General features: G+C 39.0%; 1 protein-coding gene across 1 annotated transcript in view; it reads left to right on the top strand.

The window, feature by feature from the left end:
- Positions 1 to 3,385: 3,385 nt before the first annotated feature.
- The window catches only part of tacr1a (tachykinin receptor 1a), a 55,594-nt gene continuing 36,580 nt past the window's right edge, over positions 3,386 to 22,399 (top strand). Inside the window, exon 1 of the mRNA XM_041998738.1 lies at positions 3,386 to 4,191. Coding sequence (XP_041854672.1) covers positions 3,785 to 4,191 — 407 coding nt within the window. The 5' untranslated portion in view covers positions 3,386 to 3,784. The remainder of the gene's footprint in view (positions 4,192 to 22,399) is intronic.

The raw sequence follows: 22,399 nt of genomic DNA, 5'->3' as shown, positions 1-22,399 counted from the left end.
ATCTTCTACAAAATATTGTGCAGTCTAAACCATAAACTGTAAGATCCTGTGTTGTGCTTCACACATATTCCTCCTTCTCCTCTCTTGTCATGTCATGCATACCACGCTCAAAAATACAAACACTCAATCATTTTAAAGATTTTAACCCTTTAAATGAATTTAATTGTTTGAATTAATTATTTACTAAAAACACAAATCATTAAATATTTTCTAATAAAAAATATTGCACTGGTGGTAATTAAAGGAGTCATCACCGGGAAATTGCACTTTTTCAAGTTGAAACATGTGTATTGGAGTTGGACTGAAGTGTTAACTTCCTTGAAAGCCTTTCTTTTAAAGATGGGCGACTTTTTCTGTCTGGGCCCTTTGTTCACAGCAGAACTGCCAACAAAGGTAAACTCTTGCAAATGCATGATTTAATTTGCTCCTGGGATTTCGTCATCACAGGAGGCTATTTGAATAAGCCAGCCCCTCTTCAGACTTTAGGCGTGGACTGATAAAATGATATAAAGTCATAAAGTTTACTGCTGACACAGGTAATGCTTAGGCCAATGCTAACACTATGCATGAAAAGACCAGGTGATGAAAAGACCACCTTTAAGTTGCCTAAATAATGAACAAAACAGTGTCTAACAATCAATCAATGCATAAATCAACCATGAGGCAAGTGCTGGGCTGAACAACAGGTAAGCAACATGTAGAGAAACAAAACTGCTGTCCCTGTGGGACTTTAATTCTGTGCAATAAATATGGCGCCCAGAGTGCGTGAGTCAGTCAGTAATCAGTAAAAGTAATTATATGTCTGATTATTTAAAGGTGTCATCACCTGGTCTTTCCTGGTCTTTTAACATCGTGAACCACATGGTCCTCAGTCAGACCCAGCAGCAGCAGGTCCATGACTTTCCACGTGCTGTATTAATTTTTGTACTGTCTCACCACTTTGATCATCTGTTAATTAAGGCCTTAACAAAGGTCAAAAGCCAGTTTCACAAGGCACACAGATCTTGAGAAATTACTATTATTGTGAAATTCCCCGTGTCTTGTCTCAGTGTCACTTCCCTTGTGTAGTTGAGCTGGTTCCTGTTTTATTTTAAAGTTTTTTTTTTTTTTACATTTTGTTACTCCTGAGTGCTGTATTTTATGATCAAACCTGCACAAAATGAGTCTTATGTCTTGCAGCCGTGAATGTGGCAAAATTTTGGTTGGTTCCACCAAATCTCACTCCAAGGATTTTGAAAAGTTGGCAGCTCTGATCCACTGTCCTCTAAGTGTCTTTAAATATTTTTTTGAAAACTTATTAAAAAAAAATAAAATAAAATATATATAAAAAAAAAACAACCAACAACATAGAGCTTGTGCTGACCCTTTGCTCATACCACAAATTTGTCTTCTGAGAGTTCAGGCAAGCTTTTGACAAATGTTAATGAGGTGCGCACTGATTGGCCGCAGGAAGGCCAGAGTCTGAAGGGGGGCTGGCATAGTGCATGCACAGTGCATTGACTCCAAAACATCAACAGCTTAGTCATAACAGTCGAACCTAACCAAGCAGTAGTAATGGGATGTTTGGCTCTTTTCAGAGAGCCGGCTCTTTTGGCTCAGCTCCCAAAGAAGAACCGGCTCTTTTGGCTCCCATAAGGCTCTTAATTTAGCATTTTTTTAGCCCCATAATTTACCTTAACTTCTCAAAAATGAATGGTTTGCGTTTTGAAATCCCTTTTGTGCTCAGCATTTTTACAAGAATATATTTGCCTCCTTTTGTGCATTTGTTCTGATACAAAACCACTTACTTTTGTTTACTGTTTCAACAAAAATCTTATATTGCACAAATGAACAAAAAACAGCAAACAAATCCACAAAACAGAACAAGAACGAAACTCAAGAAAGCCGCATTTATATCCTCAGTGCAGGTTGGCATTCAGAAAAAATAAGATGCCTCACCTTGGATGGCTGATCTGGTTTCTCCCCTCTGTGAGTCAGGTTTGGTGACATGATGCACTCACTCACATGCTCTCCATCAGCCCCCTTTCTGTTTTCACATAATGGTATGATCCTATATCCTCACATGTGATTGGCCGCCTGTCCATGCTGGCCAATCCAAACAAAGCAGTGCCATGGGCAGATCCGCAAAAGAAAAAAAAAAAACAAAAACCAGGGAGCCGGCTCTCACTTCTGATTCACTACAAAACATCAGCTCTCAGAGCCGGCTCTTTTGCCCATGGCACATCACTACCAAGCAGCAGCTGACAGAATTCAGTCATTTATGTTTGAACTAGACTCCAAGCCTAAGAGTGAAGATGCCAAGATGGTGGAAGAAGCACATTTACAACAAAATGTTTACAAAAATTTACAAGGCTGAGCACTTCACCCCATTTATAACAAAAAAGAAAACATGGGGCTCATTTGTAAATTGCAAGGTATTAAACTTTTTGGCTCGTTAGCATTAGCATTAGCTTTAGTTGCATCAACAGTAAACTTTATGGCTTTATATCATTATATCATTCCACGCCTAATGTCTGAAGAGGGGCTGGCTTATTCAAATAGCCTCCTGTGATGACAAAATCCCAGGAGCAAATTAAAATCATGTGTTTGCGATTTTATCCTTCTTGGTGGTTCTGCTGTGAACAAAGGGCCCAGATAGAAAAACTCAACCATCTTCAACAGAAAGGCTTTCAGGGAAGTTAACACTTCAGTCCAATACCAATACACATTTTAGTTTTTTTGTTTGTTTTTTTTTACTTGAAAAAGTGCAATATCCGGGTGATGACTCCTTTCATAATTCTCTATTATATTATTATATTGTATATTAATTGTTTATGATTTGACTGGAGAGCATTAAGTATGACACAGGACTTTACTGTTAGCTGTGAAACATCTCTCAGTTTATCAGCTGTTAAGGTTTTTAACCAACTCGTTCACTAATTCACATTTCAAACTGTAAGACCACAAGAGGGGGCAGTGAGTGCAAAGACTGGGACACGGAGTGTGGAACCTCATCACATTAATCACATTAGACAGCACATGATACACATAACTAGTTTTTCTTGAGGTATATCTAATGGATTCTTTTCAAATACCATTACCGCCACTCCATCATATAAATATTACTTTTTGTATAACAACCATGTCGTCGTTTATTATGTTCCTGTTTTTAATATTTGTTATTTCCAACACTGGAATAATGAGACAATAAAATTTTATAAGAGGTATTTAGGCATGATAATCCTTTTGGACTCCCTGTGCACAATGAATTGGGCTAAAAAAAAAAAAACTTACCTGAGCTAATACATAATTATTATTACCGAGACTGCTCATTGGAGGGATGCGTATTATCTCACTCCTTAAGTGGGTGTGCAGCCGCTCTATTTGAGCAGAGGAGCACAAGGGCAGCCGTGAGACGCCGACAGTGAGGACGGAGCAGCAGAGCTTTCTCCTGTGTGTGACAAGCAAGCTGAAGGAGCACGCACTCGTTCTGATTCTGTAATGCGCGTAAAAGGCGCACCTCTCCGCTTTTACGCACAGCCCAAAGTGGCGAGTAGATTTGTATGGAACGTACCGATCAAGAACTGATAGTTAATTCCTGAATAGGCTTTATAATCTCTAAGACAGAGACGTTTCCAAGCGGAACTTTATCAGACTACGAAAACAATTGTTGCGGGGAAAGTATAGATACCCTTCCAGATGAGCCTTAGATTTGCTTTGTTCACACTGTATTTGGCACCAGTGTCCTCCACTTTGTGGTGTCATGTTTAACGCCTAAAAAGTTCCTTGCAGTGGTAAGAGAAGAATGGATCCTTTATTTAATATTACCGATGAGCCGAACACGACCATCAGCTCCAACGACACTAATAATAACAGGACCGAAGAGGGGAACCAGTTCGTGCAGCCAGTGTGGAGAATCGTCCTGTGGGCCATTGCATACAGTTGTATAGTTATCGTGTCTGTAGTAGGCAACGTTACAGTAATCTGGATCATTATGGCACACAAACGCATGAGGACCGTTACCAACTATTTTCTGCTGAACCTGGCGTTCGCCGAAGCCTCCATGTCTGCCTTTAATACGGTCATCAACTTCACTTACGCAGTACACAACGAGTGGTACTTCGGACTGGTCTACTGCCGCTTCCACAACTTCTTTCCAATCGCGGCTGTGTTTGCCAGTATCTACTCAATGACTGCCATCGCTCTGGACAGGTATGCTTCTCCTCAGTTGTAAAATTACACGAAAAATGATTCATGCCAAATCATTTGGAGTTCCAATTTTTTAATAACACGCCATCAAATCGACACCCATCATCTTTCAGCTATCTGCAATCACTAGGCTTCACAACTCTTTAATAATTTATTTAACTAAATTACTGACAGCAAACTAAATGCTGTGAACACGACGCCGTCGTGCCTGTAAAAACCGAAATTCTCATTATCAAGTAGAATTTTGATGTTTATTGAAGATGAAAACACATTCTAACAGGTTATTGGTTTAAGATTAATGAGTATAAATGCTTGTGCTTGAACAAGCGTTTTTTTCCACAAATTTTCAAGTATAAGATATAAAGTTTTTGTCAGTGCCTTTTTCTTCACTCTCTTTTTATTAGCCTTTTCCTCCCAAATTCTTTTTTATTTTCATGAATATTTTTTTCCCAATTTCTGATAAAGTTTCCCCCCCACCCCCAACAGCAGCTGTGAGTAATGATTCACTGTCCTTTGAACAGAGTTCTTGTGAGGAGAGAGAGAGAGAGAAAAAAAAGAGAGAAATGCACTCTTCCTTTTAACTATAGCTGGTAAGAGCAAGCCATACCTTTTTCCATTACAGAAAGTATGACCCTTTAAAGGTGCATCATTATATCTAAGGCATTTTCTTATGTTGTTTATTATTATGAGTAGCAGCCCTGCTATGTGGCTACTTGAGACAGTGGCACTAAATGAAAACTTAAGCAAAAAAAAAAAAAAAAAAAAAAAACCTCTGTTAGTATGTGTGTGTAATTTAGGTTCAGGTTCTTACTTTTTATCATGTCTGTCATGCATGTCTTCATGTGCATGTCCATAAGTCCTTGTTCATGTGTGTATAATATTTTTTCCAGCATATCTACCAGAGTATCTGTATTTCTGTAGATGCATCTATGTGAGTGGTTTTGTGTGGATTCTAAATTGTTTTAACTCTACCTTCTTGCAGCTATGTGTGCATATGTGTTGGAGAAGGCTGCTTCCCATTATTTAATGTCATACAAAACCTTGTGTATGCTTGCTTTAGGTGATGAGTTTTGCATCTAGATCTATGTCTTGTTTGCATGGGACGTAGAATGAAAGTGGCCTCTAATGATCTATTTCTGCAGGAAGCCCTTGATTGTGGTATTTCCCAAGTAAAGTAAAATGGTGTCAGAGGAAATTAAAACATAAAGCAAGATTATAAAGGCAGTAAGCTCCACATTCATTGTTCAAAATCTGCACATAGTAAATGTGAAAATTATATTAAAATCAATATATTGTAGAGATATAATTAATTCACTTTGAAGCTGAAGAGGTGAGACAAAGTACTTCAGGTGGCGGTTGGGGACACATTCACCCACTGGGAACTAACCACTTGCAGCCTTATCTCTTTGTTGTAAAAGAACCACCTGATATTTTCTCTTTTGATTTTCTTTCACCACTTCTTGCATAATCTTATGAGAGTTCACAGTCAATTTTAAATGTTACCATTTCTGTCAAAACTACACCTGATCAGTGGGACCTTGTCACAGTGAGCTTTACGACTTAATTTTTTAATCTCAGTCACTGCTGTCATTGTGCCTGCGGTGCTCCTGCACTCCACAATTCACAGCTGTGAATTGAAACCAGTGTGCTGGTTTTATCCAAACAATTCAAGAGCTACATTCGAGCACATATGGTCTTTTACAAGATGCAATTTCTTTTCCATTCAGTTTTTTTCATTTTGTTTTAGAGGAATTTGAACAGCCTTGGCAGAAAATATTTAGCAATAAACAATAAAGAAGTTTAAAGGTCCCATATTATATATTTTTTCAACAATTTCATATGAGTGTCAGAGGTCCAACGACATGGTAGTGTATTACCCCAAATTCAGCTTTGGTCCTTAATTTCAGCAATTCCAGATGTGGCTCTAACGAACTCTAATGAGAACAGGCCGTTTCTGTGTCTGAAATTCAAATGTTCACGAGTGGTGCCTGTCCACGCCCCTCTCTGGGAGAGGATCCAGCTTTTGCTGGCACCCGCTCTGGGATTTTAGAAGGTAGGATCAGCTAGCTAGCCACGGGGCAGGTCAATGACAGTATCCACTACTGGGGGGAGTGCCCCCCTCCTTTGTGAGGTCACAAAGGGAAAGATCTCAGACTCACTTGTTTGAGCACACATTCTCTAAAAAGTGAAGCAAACAAGTGAGAGAGGTGACAGAATTTTCCCATTTCTGGGCTTCATACACAGGCTATGAGGATGCATCATAGACTGTATATAAAAGATGGACAGTGCCTCCGTGACATCACCGGTAGGTTTCTGAAGAGCAAAAGTGATGCTCGTTGGGCAGTTCCTACCATCGCCATCTTGGCAGTGTCTTGCCTGCCGTCGCTCCCGGAAAATACAAAAATGGGCAATGTGGCGGAGCTGAGAGGGGGGCTATGAGCTGATGATTGATGATGATTGACGTCTATCAAACTCTGAGCTGCCTGTAGCTAGGAGCTAACCGAGCCAACTCGGATCTAACGTGAGCTTAATGGATAATGAAGGTAGGTGGGCTAAAGCTAAGGTGCACTGTTAGCCGGCTAAAAACGGCGTTTGTGCTATACTCTCCTTTCTTGCCGTGGATATTGGATACATGTCAATCAAAAGGACACGCCCCTAATTATGCCAAATTTCAAGATTAAATAACAACCAAACGGATGAGTTAGAAAAAAGTTCACCTCCCCTCACAGTTGTCATGAAGATAAACTTGACCAATAATCCTAAAATTGAACATGTTTATTTCTGCTATGAAGTTGGCCCTTTTTTAACATGGGGTCTGGGGATTTGCTCTGGTTTGGAGGCAGCCCCTACCAGATGAGGGGTGAACTGCAGTTTTTTGCACTTTCGCATAGGCTTCACATTTTACTGGCCGAGGTTGCCGCTTGGGACGCATATAACTGTTACAAAACCTTTAGAAAGTGAATTTTGCATAATAAGGGACTTTTAAGGTTTTTGAATTTATTAAAATGAGGTAGTCTCCTTTAATATTTAATTTATTACCCTGGACAGATTATGGTTACAATTTTTTACTTATATGTATATGAATGAATGAATGAATGAATGAATGAACGAATGAAGCTGATTCAAGCTTCTTCTGGGGAAGGGTTCGAACAGTGGCCTTTCCGTGTGGAGTTTGCATGTTCTCCCCGAGTATGCGTGGGTTCTCTCCAGGTACTCTGGCTTCTTTCCAACATCCAAGGACATGCATGTTAGGCTAATTGGTCACGTTAAATTCTCAGAATTTGGTCACTCTAAATTCTCACTAGGAGTAAGCGTGAGAGGTTGTTTGTCTCTCTCTGTGTTGGCCCGGCAATGGACTGGCGACCTGTCCAGGGTGTACCCAGCTAATTGCTGGGCTCCAGTCTCCGTGACCCTGAATTGGAATTACAGCTATAGAAAATGAAGGAATGAAGAAGAGTCTATGTTGGTTAGTAAAATGATATTTAAGACTAACAGGAAGCTTCATGGTCAGAGAGGGGATAATTATTATTTATTTCAGACAACTTACACGCATGTTTATAAAAGGAATATGACTAAAGTGTGGCATCAGGCTCTTGACAAATTTCAGAGAGGATTCAGTTTTCATCAGTCTGCCAATCAGTTGTCCATGTGTGATGCAGTTCACACTTGACAGAACTTGACAGAGCTAAATTCCATTAACTACTATATAGAGTTTTATATGCCTTAATTGTTGTCCAGGTTTGGTCTTCAAGAGTCACTTCCCAGCAGGTTCAACTTCTCTTACAAACCTCATTAAAATCAAACGGATCACCTCAAAAGCTTGTCTTCAAGTTCTCCACAACCTTGTTGTGGATCCAATAATTCGACTCAAGTATTAGTTGGGAAATGTCTAAAACACTGCAGGACTGTGGCTCTCAATGACTGGATATGAACAATAGGTGCATTAGTCTAGGCTTAAAAGGTGGATGTTAAAAGGAAAAAAAGGCGTATAGATGCAGTATGCAGTTTAGCATTGTCATAATGAACCCCAAATCACAGACAAAACTGAATAATATCAGTTTTAAATTTTGAATGTGCCCAGATTCTCTGAACCTTTTGAGGACTCCATGGCCGGTTGTTGTTAGAACTTTTTATTTGTGCACATGTTTATATTTGTATTTTTCACCTGACTTGTTTAACCGTTATAGTGATAAAGAGGTTAACATAAGGATAGGCTCCTATTAAGCCATATAGCATAGTAAAATAAAATGGTAAAAAAAAGCATAAATAAAAACACATCATGTCCCCACAAAATAAACCCCAAAACAAATCCAATAAGAAACACAAATAAAATATTGAATTTTTCTGTTATTCATTACTGCATAATCAGAAAAGAACCAGTCACAAAGACATTTCTAAAGATTTCATCCCTTACTACACGTCTCATCCGTCCCTCATTCTGACAGAATGACAGCGGTTGGGCCGACACCTCCATATGGGGCTCAGGTACGTCATTAAGGCAAGGCAGTTTATTTGTATAGCACATTTCATGTACAGGATAATTCAAAGTGCTTTACATAAAACAAAAGCATTACAGATATTAAGAAATAGTAAAAAGCAGCAACAAATAGCAAGAATCACAATAAAATCAATAAAACAGTAAGATGGATTATGTAATCTGCCATCCCGAAAAAATGGATTATCAAATCCGGATAGCTTTAATCCAGATAAATTTTTTTGAACAGCTGGCTCCTAGGAATTATAGGATATTTACAATTTTTTTGTAAGTAGGATTAGTTTAAAATTATTCTAAGATTGTTCTACAATATTTGAGGGCAATTTTCTTTTTTAATTTTATTCTAGACTAATAAACTTCTACCCATCTTTGTGTATAAGGGGCTCATCCTTTCTGTTGCTCTTTTTACTTTCCTTTGTGTTAATAACCCGTTGCCAGTTAACGTAAATAGTTGCAACAGGTTCCTCTTTTAACTATTTTTATACCACTTTCTATTCCAGCTTCTTGTTGCCATATCCTAACATTAAGACATGTTGCTGCCATAAAATTCTAAAAAGGCAAATATTTTATGAAATAGTGGAGTGAGCCACTCACATTCGACATGTTTTCTGTGTTAATTAAAATATTGGTTTATGAGCTTTGGGAATTGTTGCATACATTTTACACAACATCCTAACTTATCCTAGTCTTGTGACTGTAACCAGCAGTTCAGCGTACCCACCCCTTTTGGAGTCCTTGGATGGGTTGTTGGAGAGGACTTCCTCTGGGGACTCCCTCGTTCTGCTGGGGGACTTCAGTGCTCATGTGGACAAATGACAGTGAGACTTAGAAGGACGTGATTGAGAGGAACAGCCCCCCTGATCTGAATCTGTGTTGTCTTTGTTATTGGACATCTGTGTTTGTCATGGATTGTGCATAAGGAACACTATCTTTTGACTTGAGACCATATCTTCGACACTCAGGTGAAGAGAGGGGTAGAGCTGTCAACTGATCACCACCTGGTTGTGAGTTGGCTCAGATGGTGGAGGAGGATGCCAGTCAGGCCTGGTAGACCCAAACATGTTGTGAGGGTCTGCTGGGAATGTCTGGCAGAGTCCCCGGTCAGACTCTCCAGCAGAGCTTCAACCATGTCCAGAGTAAGGTGGGGGACACTGAGTCTGAGTGGGCTGTGTTCCATGCTTCTATTGTTGAGGTGGCCAATTGGAGCTGTGTCCGTATGGTCGTCTGTGCCTGTCATGGCAGAAATCCCGAACTTGTTGGTGGACACCAGCAGTGAGGTATACCGTCAAGCTGAAGAAGGAGTCCTTTTGGGCCTTTTTGGCCTGTGGGACTCCAGAGTTAGCTAATGGGTATCGGCAGGATAAATGGAACGCAGCTTAGGCAGTCGCTGAGGCAAAAACTTGGGCATGGGAGGAGTTTGGAGAAGCCATTGAGAATGATTTCCGGAAGGCATCGAGGAGATTCTGGTCCACCATCCAATGGGTCAGGAGGTGGGAGTAGTGCTCCATCAACACTGTGTACAGTGGGGATGGCAGGCTGCTAAGCGTAAGTAAGGGTTTTGTGTTGATAGAAGGAATATTTTGAAGACCTCCTCAATCCTACTGATACATCTTCCATTGAGGAAGCAGAGTCTGGGAACCCTGGCATGGGCTCTCTTACCTCTGGGCAAGGAGAGTTTATTTGTATAGCATATTTCATGTACAGGACAATTAAAAACGCTTTACATAAAACATTAAAAGTATTATAGTAGGATGCAGGAAGCAATAACAAGTGCATTAAAAACAAACTTTAAAAGAAATAAAAGAAATTAAATAAAAACAAAAAAAAAATAATAAATTAAAGTCGCAAGCGACATCCATCAGGTCCGAGCTTCTTGACCCCGCCACCTGTTTCATACACCTTTTGCTAGCATGTTAGCTAACGTGCTAACATGCTAGACAATATGGGAAAATGGCTAGCTGAGAACCTGAAATGTTTATTTACCTAGTTAGCATTTTTCGCTACCATGCTAATATGCTAGCATGCTAGCTAACGTGCTAACATGCTAGGCCATACGGTAAAAAGGCTAGCTGAGAACCTAAAATGTTTCTTTACCTAGTTAGCATTTTTCGCTAGCATGCTAATATGCTAGCATGCTAATATGCTAGCATGCTAGCTAACATGCTAACATGCTAGACAGTATAGGAAAATGGCTAGCTGAGAACCTGAAATATTTATTTACCTAGTTAGCATTTTTTGCTAGCATGCTAAAATGCTAGCTAACATGCTATGTGATGTGCTTATTCAACTAGCTGGGATTCTGGCTTGTTGATGGACGTAGTTAGCATTTGGCGCTATACAGACATTTCTCCATTCCAGTGATTGTAGTGTGTTATGGACCTAACAAGTATTGATACGGTTAGTTTAGGTGCAGTTCCCATGTATTCCTACCGAGATATGAGCAAACCGTGTTTCATGGCGAGAAGGCTTTTTTCCGTAGGTTGCCACGGTAACACGCTTTTTCCTATTAGAAAGATTTGAGGAGCGTTTGGTCCCCAACTTGTCAGGAAGCTTCCCACCAAGTTTGGAGTCAATCGCACGAATCCCCTCAGACTAGTTCGTTCAAATACGATGCGTGTAAAGTGCAAAAAATGGGAAAAAATGGCCGTAAACTCCAAGATGGCGGGCACCCCGTTGCCATGGCAACAGGTGTTCAATTGACTTTTTTGCTCATCTTAGGATGTTACACGTGTGTGCCAAGTTTCGTCTTCCTACGTCGAAGTAGACTTCCGGGACCCCATTCATTTGGGTTTTTTTTTTTTTTTTGGTGTCTAGGTGGCACTGTTGAGCCAACTTTGCATTGAAGTCTATGCGAACCTTAGAATATCAAAATTTTCGCCGGGCTTGATGTGTGTGCCAAATTTCACAACTTTTCATGGGTGTTTAGGGGGTCATATTTGGCCTCAAAGTTCTTAGAGGGAGGAGGAGGAGGAGACTAAACATTTCAACAACAATAGGGTCCTTCCATACTTCGTATGGCTCGGACCCTAATAATAAAATAATATGAATAAAATGTAAGAAATAAAGTTCTAGTGTGGGGAATTAACAGTTGTTTTGATGATAGGCAGCAAATAGAAAAGTTTTTAACCCTGATTTAAAACAGCTGAGAGTTTCAGCAGATCTGCAGTTTTCTTGGAGTTTGTTTCACATTTGAGGAGCACAAAATCTGAACGTTGCCTCTCCATAAAGTAGACTTGACCCTGATTACCTGAGGGATCTGGCTGGTTCATAATGAACCAGAAGATCCTGAATGTATTTTGGTCATAAACCATTCACTGCTTTGTAAACTAACGGCAGGATTTTAAATTCAGTCCTTTAACAGATAGGAAGCCAGTGTACAGATCTGAGGACTGGAGGTGTATGAGCCATTTTCTTGGTCTTAGTGAGGACTTGAGCAGCAACGTTCTGGACGAACTGCAGCTGTTTGATGGATTTTTTAGGGAAACCTGTGATGCAGATGATCAGAGTTTGGATCGGACTGTAATCCCCTGGTGAGATGGTTGTGTAGATTTATTTCATCAGCATAACTGTGGTAACATATTTTTTTATTTTGGGGCATAACATATTTTGGGGCTGATATCGCTGGGGGGTTAAAAACCTTCTTGGTGGATGAAAGGGTGGATGAAATCCGCTTGGAGTTCCTTAAGGCTATGGATGCAGTAGGACTGTCTTGGTTGACCTCTGCAGCATCACCTGAATATCAGAGACAGTTCCCCTAGACTGGTAGACTGGGATGGTGGTCCCTCTTCTTCTTCTTCTTCTTCTTCTTCTTGGTGGTCCCTCTTTTCAAAAAAAGAACCAGTGTGCTTCAACTACAGGTGGATCATACTTTTCTGCCTTCCTGGTAGGGTCTATTCAGGGGTCCCTGAAAGGAGGGTCCATTGGATAGACAAAACTCGGATTGAGGAGGAGCACTGTGGAATAGTAGAACAGCTTTACAGCCTCTTCAAGGTCTTGGAAGGGGGGATGGGAGTTCACGCAACCAATCTAAAGTGTAAAGTGGCTAGGATGAGAATCAGCACCTCCAAATCCGAGACTATGGTCCTCAGCCGTAAAAGGGTGGAGTGTTTTCTCCAGGTTGAGAATGAGGTCCTGTGTCCCCCAAAGCCCCCCAAGTGGAGTAGTTCAAGTATCTTTGGGTCTAGTTCACAAGTGAGGGAAGGATGGAGCGTGAGATTGACAGGCGGATTGGCGCAGCATCTAATGCAGACTCTGCATTGGTCTGTCATAATGAAGAAAGAGCTGAGCACATTCTATGTTCCTACCCTCACCTATGGTCACGAGCTGTGGGTAGTGAACGAAAGAATGAGACTGCGAATACAAGTGGCCAAAATGAGTTTTAGGGTTGCTGGGCTGTCCCTTAGAGATAGGGTGAGAAGTTCAGTCATCCAGGAGTAGAGTTGCTGCTCTTTTACATAGAGAAGAGCCAAATGAGGCAGCTTTAGCATCTGGCCAGGATGGCTCCTAGACACCCTCTTGGTGAGGTGTTTCTGGCACCTCCCACTAGAAGGAGATCCAGGACGTGCTGGAGGGCTGCCCTGGGAATGCCTCGGGATCCCCGTTCTAGTGACAGACTTAAGTATTTGATGTCTAATCCACATCAGGATTGTATGAGTTTGCTTGTATGGAAACACTCTTCTTTGAGGCACATGCAATAGAAGATCTAAATGTGTGACAACACTGTGTTTAGATACACAGTCATTCAATAGCCTGCTGAACTTGATCTGTTTCCTAATATATCTGGGTCTAAGCTCCAGTGAGCAGGGGTTAGGAAGAACAGAGAATAGATTGACAGATATTGTTTCATAGTAACAATCTATTAATGTGCTCAGTATAGCGTGGAGGCTGTGACTGAAATTCATGATTTCTTAATTTAGCAGGACCATTTTTCTTCTCTATTTAGTTGCAGTCTTGAGCACAGCTGTCACTGATAGCTGCTCTTGGTCTTTTGTTTAAATTGCTGATAATCACTTTAGCCTGTATTCACTCTTGAGCATTGCTTGAACAAATCAATTCATAGTATGCTGAGGCTGTAATTCTCTATGCTGATCATTCTGAATGGGGAAGCTTTGATGAACAAGTAATCATTTTCAAGTGCCCATCTGTTTAAAGAAACTGTTGATTAGACTGACTGGACAGGAAATTGAGCCATATTTTCATATTAGTATGACAGACAAACCAAAATGATGTGTTTGTGTTAAATAATTGAAGTATTTGAATCTGTTTCTTGCTTAAACTGTCCTGTGCTTTTACAACCGGTAATCTTTTTCACACTTTCTTGTGTTGCCATCCTAAGTACAATGACGTGGGGTTGAATTTCTCAAAGCTCTGTTGTTCCTTCAGCAGCATGCTTTGTAAGGTTTTCATTAGTTTATCTGAAGTGTGAGAGAGCAGCAGAGATCTTAGATACAAAGCAGGGCAGAAATGTTTGATTGCGGCCACAAAGTACACCCCTAATGCTTTTAAACAGCATATGATGCAGGAACCCCTGAACAAAAAAATCACTGTGTTAAGATCTGACTTTTTTTTCTCAGTGACTGTGAAAGTTATAGTTGCTTCACATTCACTCTCTCAAGGTGTTTTGCACATACATACTTATAGTAAAGTCACTAAATTGCATGTTCTGTAAATTTGTTAGAAGCGCTGGCAGAACTCCTGCTACTAGTTAGTGCTTTGACAGGTTAATAACAAAGTGACTCAGACACAATAGCGTAAATTAAATGTTCACAGTTAAAAAGGGTTATCAGTGTTTCGGCTGACGACTTTTGCTTTAATCTGCAGATAAACACCTACAGTCTTAGGAAGGCAAAGTCAGACAGCCTGAATGTTGCATGCTAAATATTGCAAGAAAAAGGATGTCATGGCTCTGATGGCATGTGACTCCCTTTTTACAGAGAAAAAGATAGAAAGCAAACAGCCTGCAGAGCAGTGATTTTGATGCCTCCTCGACGTGTAACCTTGTGTAATTTATCCTCCTCGTCTTCAGAGTCACTCTGTGGTCCAAGCATGTATTACTGGATTACCCCAATATTAAGTGTTTAGCAGAGCATAGAAAGTCAGAGTTTACAGGGCATGCAGTGTCATCTGCTGACAGGCCAAGATTTGGATGGAGAAACGTTTAAATATTTATAGATATCCATTTACTGAATTGGAAAAATGTGCAGAGAGTTATACCTCAGTCACTTTAAAGACATCACACATTCCTCATGACAGAAACCTAATGTCACATTTCGAGGAGCACAGATGAGTTTCAAGGAGATTAATGACTGCCGGATTTTGGGATTTTAATTGTTTAAAACACACCCAGGGTGCCAAAGTCAAGTCCTCGAGATCAACTATCCTGCAACTTTTAGATGTAACCCTTCTCCAATACACCTGAATCAAATGCTGAATTCCCATATCCGCATGTTACTCAGCCATGCAGAGGCCCGGTAACGAGACATTCATTTGATTTAGGTTTATTGTAGAAGGGCTGCATCCAAATCTGCTCGATAGTAGGATCTGCAAGATTGGACTTATGCTTCCCTGATAAACACTGAGGTCTTTTGGGGGGTATGTAGTAAGTTATAAATATTTGCTTTCATTCAAAGCAAAAAAACAACAACAACAAAAAAAAAAAGAAGAAAAAATTGTTTTTGTAACTACAGAAGTCAGTAAATAATTCTGCTTTTGCAGGTAATTAAGTTTATTTATTTGTTTGTTTGTTTGTTAAATTATTATTTATTTAGTTAGTTTGTTTATTTATTTTTCTTATTCAACATCCAAATTAAAAAAAAAAATCACCAGCACTTTTTACTGTTAAGGATTCATTTAAAGTGTACTTGATTAACATTAACATTGCTTTTCACGAATGTCTATAAAATAAAAAATAGAGGCTGTTGGGTGATTTAATGTTAAAAAATATTGATAAACTGGATTAGGCCATATAAACCAGGCCAGTAGCTCTGTTTCTCTTTTCCATAAGCTTAAAGGTGAAATCTTCAGATGAACAGTTGTTGTTGCAAAATAAAATCTCCTTAATGGTGCAAAATTCTTCTACCACTAGTTCATTACTGTTTATTGCATCCTTGTTTATTCCTGTACTCACAGTTGGCTTAATACAGAGTGAAAATACTTGGAACAGAAGTCCCCTTTCTGATTTTTATTTAGTTTGTTAGCAGTTATATTAGAAACTAGCTTCTGCTTTCTTTTTTAAACTTAAGCTAAATCAACTTATCCTGTGAGGCTAACAAAAAATGGATCCTTTAGATTTAATATTAACCTCAGTTTAAGTCATTTCTAGAAGAAGAGGCTGACTGCAAGGCAGCTGATACAGAAAACTGCAAACCACTTTATAATATCTGAAGCTGATTGGCACTTTAAGGAATAATTTAATTCAACCTGCCAACTGTGTGATTGCCTTCCTGCCTTTCTGACCTCTGTGCCACTAAATGTTTGCTGTCACTGATCTGACTCAGTGACAATCGATAGCGAAGTATCAAACCAAGGGCACTCATGTTTTCTGTTCGTGCAGTCAGATCAGGTCAGTTACAGCTTATGGTGACCTCCTCTCCAGCTCTCTCACTTGATTTTTCTCATTTCCACTTCTTCCTGTCCTTCCTGCTGTCCCCTGAGGGCCCAGCACAAGAAGTAATCTGGCCTCAGACATCCATCTGCTTCTCCATGATTCACTCTGCGAGGATGAAAAGTGGAAAAAAAGAGTTTTCCTACTACAATGGGATTATGTGACAACTAAAAACAGACGTGACAAAGATGAAAATGGGGATGTGAATATAGAAGTTAACCTTGGATCTAGCTGGATTCATTTAGCAAATTACATCAAAGAAAAGTTTTACTATGACAGGAATTTATGGTCTGAAGCTTTGAGGTTTTAGCTCATTTAATCCTCACTGAAGCCTTTCCCAAATTCACATAATGTTTATTTTATTTAACTTATTTATGGACCTATAAACACACACATTTAATTAGAAATAACAAAACATTCCAGAAAACTCAAACATGAGGTTAAGTTTACTTGTCACAGGGAGCAATGGGGACATTATTTACTAAAAGTACTTCACATGAATACACACTGGCTGTGGTGCTCCAGCCATAATGAGCATGGACCATTGCAGTCATTTAACACAAATAGTTGAGATGCTCCGCATGCTCTGTGCTGATATTCTGCTGTGGAAACAGTCCTACATTTTACTTGCTAATGCAAAAAATGGTATTCATAAAGATGAGGAAAAAAACAGTGGAAACATAATCAAACAATATTTTATAAGGAATGACATATGAAGCTTATTCTGGAATGAACTAAATGCTATTCTCCAAAACAACAGCTCTAGACAGCTCAACATGTCAATGCATCATATTACAATTTGAAAACAATGCAACGGTCTAAAAGGGCTGCTGGCAACCAGCCTGTTGCTTCTTCTTGAGTTTCATCTCATCATATGGCTGTTCAGTCAGAAACTATGCTGTCCTGGTTTGCTCTGAATGATCTCATGGAGTTATTTCCGCTACAACATGAAACTGATTATCTGCAGAGCCTGTAAAAGGTTGGTTAGTGATTGTTTTTCGTGCACAAGATCAAAATAATAGTAATAATAATAAATATCACCACACAGGAGCTCAAGGTCTGGTGGTAAGAAATATGTAGCCTAATGACATCAATCTAAACTGAATCTAATACAGTTTTTGGTTATTTCTGGACTTAATTTGAAATAAAATAAATAAATAAAAATCTCATTTTTCACTCAGTTAATGAGTTGTTATATAGTCGGGTGATCATTTTCTGCAACTGTTTTCAAATTACTCAATAATGATGGGTCTTTTTGTGGCACACCTATTACGGATTACCTGGTTCTGAGTCAATTAACAATACAGTCTGTTGCATATTCACCCCCTCAAAAAATAAGTCAAATATTAGAAGATGCATAAAATTCCACTCTGTACTTCATTATCTCTGCTCTGCTCTTCTTTAATTTGTAGCATCAGGTCAGGTCACCATTACAACAGTATGTTAAAGCCCCATGTGTAAAAATGTGTTCAGTATGTTGGATTATTCTCCCTGTAATGAGATATAAGGAAAATTTAAAAATCTTTTATGTTTTAAAAAGTTAACTTTCTGATTTTAACAAGAAAAGATAAGCAACACATCTTTGTCTGTGTGCCCCAGTGCATGACGAAACGTTGAATTAATGCAGCAACTGGACCTCTTGTCATGAGTACTAGCTGACAGGAAGCAACACAAAGACAAGCTGAAGTCTTTTTGTACTACTCAAGGGGAGATATGGCTGTGTACTCAGTTTTTACCCACTGTTAATGAAAAACTGAGAATTCAAGGCCATACAAACAAAAAAACAGTTGCTTGAACTGTTTCTGACTCTTTTACTTGATATGTGCCTGTACTTCTGAGAAACCAGGGCCAAATTTGTCGCTTTTTATGCTTTAATGCTTTTATAACAACAGAAAATACTGTTACATTGCCAAATTTAGTCTAATTAATACAGGAAACATTTATCTTCTCTGTGCTACACAGTGTCAACACGCCAACATCGCGGTCCTGACCACTTTGAATCCTTCCCCATTAATCTCACTTGATTTAAAAACACAGCTTGTTTTCGTTTCCTTTAAACATCCATCAGACTAAGTGACACATTTAGAAAAAATTTAGCTGCCTTACAGCCATATCACGTCTCTGTGAGTAAACAGATCTATCAACACTTGTCATTTCCTGTAGCTGTAAAATCAACACAGATAGGTGTTTAAAAATAGCTGCAAGGCTGCATGTGCCTAATTGACGGTGCACTGCTGACTGGCAGCTGCGGCTATTATTATACACATATCTAAATTTTGAGTATGCCAGAATGATGTTTAGGGTTATATCCTTGTTTGTTTTCAAGGCTTTTTAGTTAAACAATGCAGTTTATAAAATCTGGGGTCACTCTCTGCTTTGGACTGTATATGAGGGACTCGTGTATTAAGTTTCATGATATTTCATATTATGACACACGGATAGTATAACACAAAGAGGATGACCCTCCTCTCAGCTGTTTGTTTTTATATCAGTTTTTTAACGTGTTTCCCCTGAATGTTTGGAAAACTTATTGCAACTGGATCTGTAGCTCAGAGAGGTACAACGGGCCAAAATTTGAATGATCTCTGACCACCCATATGTATGTATGTATGTATATATATATATATATACACACTATATATAGTTTATTTTTTTTACAAAAATATTCAGCATTCCAACACACTAAGTAAATAAAATCAATTCAAAATGGATCCTAAGGTGCATAGGCACTAGTAAAAGAGAAAATAAAATCAGGGTGATGTACCTAGATGTGCAGCTGCATTTTATACTTGCAACTTACATTTGTTCTCTTGTTCCAGACAATTTGTTCAAAAGAAGAGTAAAAAATGGTACAGTACTTGTTTTACTTCCACAGTTTCTACTGTTACACAGCATCCATCATTTTTCTCAGTGCGATAACGTCAAAAGTTGTGACACTTGACTCAGTTAATAGATGCCTAAGTAGTCCCTGACCTTTAAGCAAGACTCAGATAGCAAAAGACAAATATGGCCCAACTCTGCAGTTTTGTTTGGCCTATATTTGGCCCTGACTTCCAGCACTGCATCCATCTGAATGTGGCTGCTAAGACTCTGCTATAAGACCACCACAAGTGGTTCACAAACTGATGTAATCTATGTACAAGCCGACTGCTTTTAAATGGACCACACAAGCACTTGATCAACATCCAATCCAACAACTGACATCTGGACCACATCTGGCCCACACAACACTTGCCAGTACAGTAACTGAGTAACCCGTGCCCAAAGTAGCCCAGATTAGGCCCAAAATGATCTGCTACCTGGAGAGTTTGCTTGTTAGATTGTTATCACTAGCTTCTCTTTACTCTTTACTATCAGTTACTTTTTGCTTCGATCCAACCCGTTAACGATTAGGAGTATAAAATACATGGTTAGGATTAGGAGTCATGTATTTGGCTGGGGTTAGGGTTAGGGTTAGGGTCATTTTCATGGACTGCAAATTTTTATACTCATAGGTTGTGACTCAAGATTCTTATCAGATCTTTAACTTAGAAGAAACTCATGTTGGTTTTTTTTTTTTTTTTTTTTTTTTTTGGCAGTTTCTCTGGGTATTCATGATTCAGATTTTGAGGTGATCTTCATCTCTGGGAAGTTGGCAACTTCAGGTTATGTTTAAAACAACACAAATGGAAAAAAGTGCTTTAAAATGAAAAGAAGTACTAAAATATATATATATATATATATATATATATATATAGACAAATACCAAAAATCACTAAATGTCAACAGCTCAATCTAAATTTAAAGCCAAGGAATAAAAATGGGTTTTTAAGTGACTTTCTAAATGGTCTGCTGTCTGGGAGGTCCTGATGTGAAGTGAAAGCAGTTCCACAGGTTTGGGCCAACAACAGAAAAAGCTTCGTCACTGCTTTGTTTTAAGCTGGACCTCGGGACAAGAAGCATCTGCAGATTTCAGAACTCTGGAAGGAGATGAAAGGTTGGAGAAATAAGAAAGGTCTAACCCAGGTGTTTGCAATGTTTACTAATAAAAAAAACTATTTTCACCACCTGTTCCACCAAAATCACATAGGTTACAGCCACAAAACCTCTTTGACTCTCAAAAGTAATGTACAACAAACAAAACAGTTTCCATTTTGCCTTTTATGCCATGACAAAACAGAGATTCTGAACCTGTGCAACATCAGAGTTCACATATCCACACAAAAGCACTATCTGCTCAATATAATCAACATCGCTCATCCCATCAAGAATTACTGAGTCTGCTGGAGCTGAATCAATTTACTGAGTTGAGCTGTTTGTTGTCATATTTAATGGTTCTGCTCTTGACAGTCTTGATAGGGACATGTCTCTTTAATTTTAGTCAAGTCCAAGAATAGATGCAATATTATAATGAATAATTGTGTTGATTGTTTTCCATATACTCTGAGTTGTAAATAAACCTGTAACATTAGTTCACTTTGCATTGTTCAGCTTCCCACAAAAGTTCTAAAATTGCTTTCTAAAATTATCTTCAGTTTGGTACCTTCCAGGAAATGTTATGTTTGTTCTGGAAATGTCTTTAAGTTTTATATTTTTTGTTGCTTACTAACTTCTTGGCGCAAATCAAGCATTCGGATGTAACGCTCGATGTACCCTTACTATTAACTAGTATGAATAGAACGCAGGTTGTGGGTTCTATAAATAATTGGGGGGACAACTCCTAGCTGAACATAAGATGCTGCTTTATTGTTAGCTTGCACCTCGACCCAACAGAACTTGGTACACTCTTCTTCTACTCAAACAATCAGAGTGTATTCTTCAGTCTCAACCTCTAAAGGACCGCAGGCTGCTCAAGAGCCACAGGTTGCAGATCCCAGGGCTAACTAATTTAAACACTTAAACAATTAACCATAAAATCTTAGAATCTACTCTAATGGAATGTGGGCCAGCGCAAAGAAGATAATAGCATGATATGATCACATTTACGTGTGCCAGTTAAGAGTCTTACCAGCATGAAAATGTTGCAAAACCATATTTCCACATGTGTTTCACATGTGGTTTTCTGTAAGGGACCCCTTGAGAACCTGACAAATGAGTGCAGCTAAAGATAAGAATTCTCCTATCCATCAGAAAATTATTGTGGACCGATGTATACATTTAATGTTCAGTGGTGAGACTGGGCTGATACTCTATAAGCTACATGGTGATATTGCTTTGCAGTTTGACCAAAAAGCTGTACATATCTAAATATTTCACCATTAGACATCCTGCAGGATCCTTAGTTCATGTGTAACAGTGTAATCAACAGGAACACTAAGACAGGCTGACTTTACAAAGTTTATTATTACACGTTTTCCTCTCAAGAAGACACAAGGTGGTAAGGTGGCATGAATTATTTCACTATCTTTGGGGAACAGTAATGTTTTTGCTCAATGCCAGATTTTTTTTTTCAGCTCTTAGTTGATTAATGCGACTAGAAGCAATATATAATTCTCAGATTTAAAAAAAAAATTAATTTTAACAAGCACATATTGATGTCTGACCGAATTAGATTGACCTTTACAAGCAGGACTATGCATTTCCCAAGTTGGAGCACACAGCCTGCTGAACATTGTGCATACAGATAGACAAACACGCACACACACACACACACGCATACAAACACTGACACAAAGTCAGTGAAGGGGTGGATACTAATTTAGCACAGGACACAGAAGTGTCTTCTCATTACTGATGGGACAGAGGTGGCTGAAGGACTCATGTGTATGCATATGGACAATAATGGAATTCTTTGCCTTACATACAAGCACAGTCACACAGACCACTGGCGCTGTCCCTTTCACATAACCCATCTCTTTCCAACTGCTGATGGGAATTTCACGTATCCGCCTTACACAACAACAACAACCCCTGAGAGGCCAATAAACTGGAGGAAAGAAATTCATCATTAAATTACTACAGTTTACTGTCAAATGCAGTTTGGAAGGAAAAACACCTTGAAGGCAGGCAATTTCATCTGTCGGATTTGCTGCTTCCTTCTTAATCATTTACATCTCAGGAAAACAGTGTAGCAGCCTCATGGTGTTTATATTGAACCATTGCATTGCCATGGCAGTTTAGATGCTATTTGTGGA

Source organism: Melanotaenia boesemani, chromosome 11 (assembly GCF_017639745.1).
Source record: "Melanotaenia boesemani isolate fMelBoe1 chromosome 11, fMelBoe1.pri, whole genome shotgun sequence".
NCBI lineage: Eukaryota > Metazoa > Chordata > Actinopteri > Atheriniformes > Melanotaeniidae > Melanotaenia > Melanotaenia boesemani.
The sequence above is the reverse complement of the archived record's forward strand: the minus strand, read 5'-3'. Positions and strand labels throughout refer to the sequence as shown.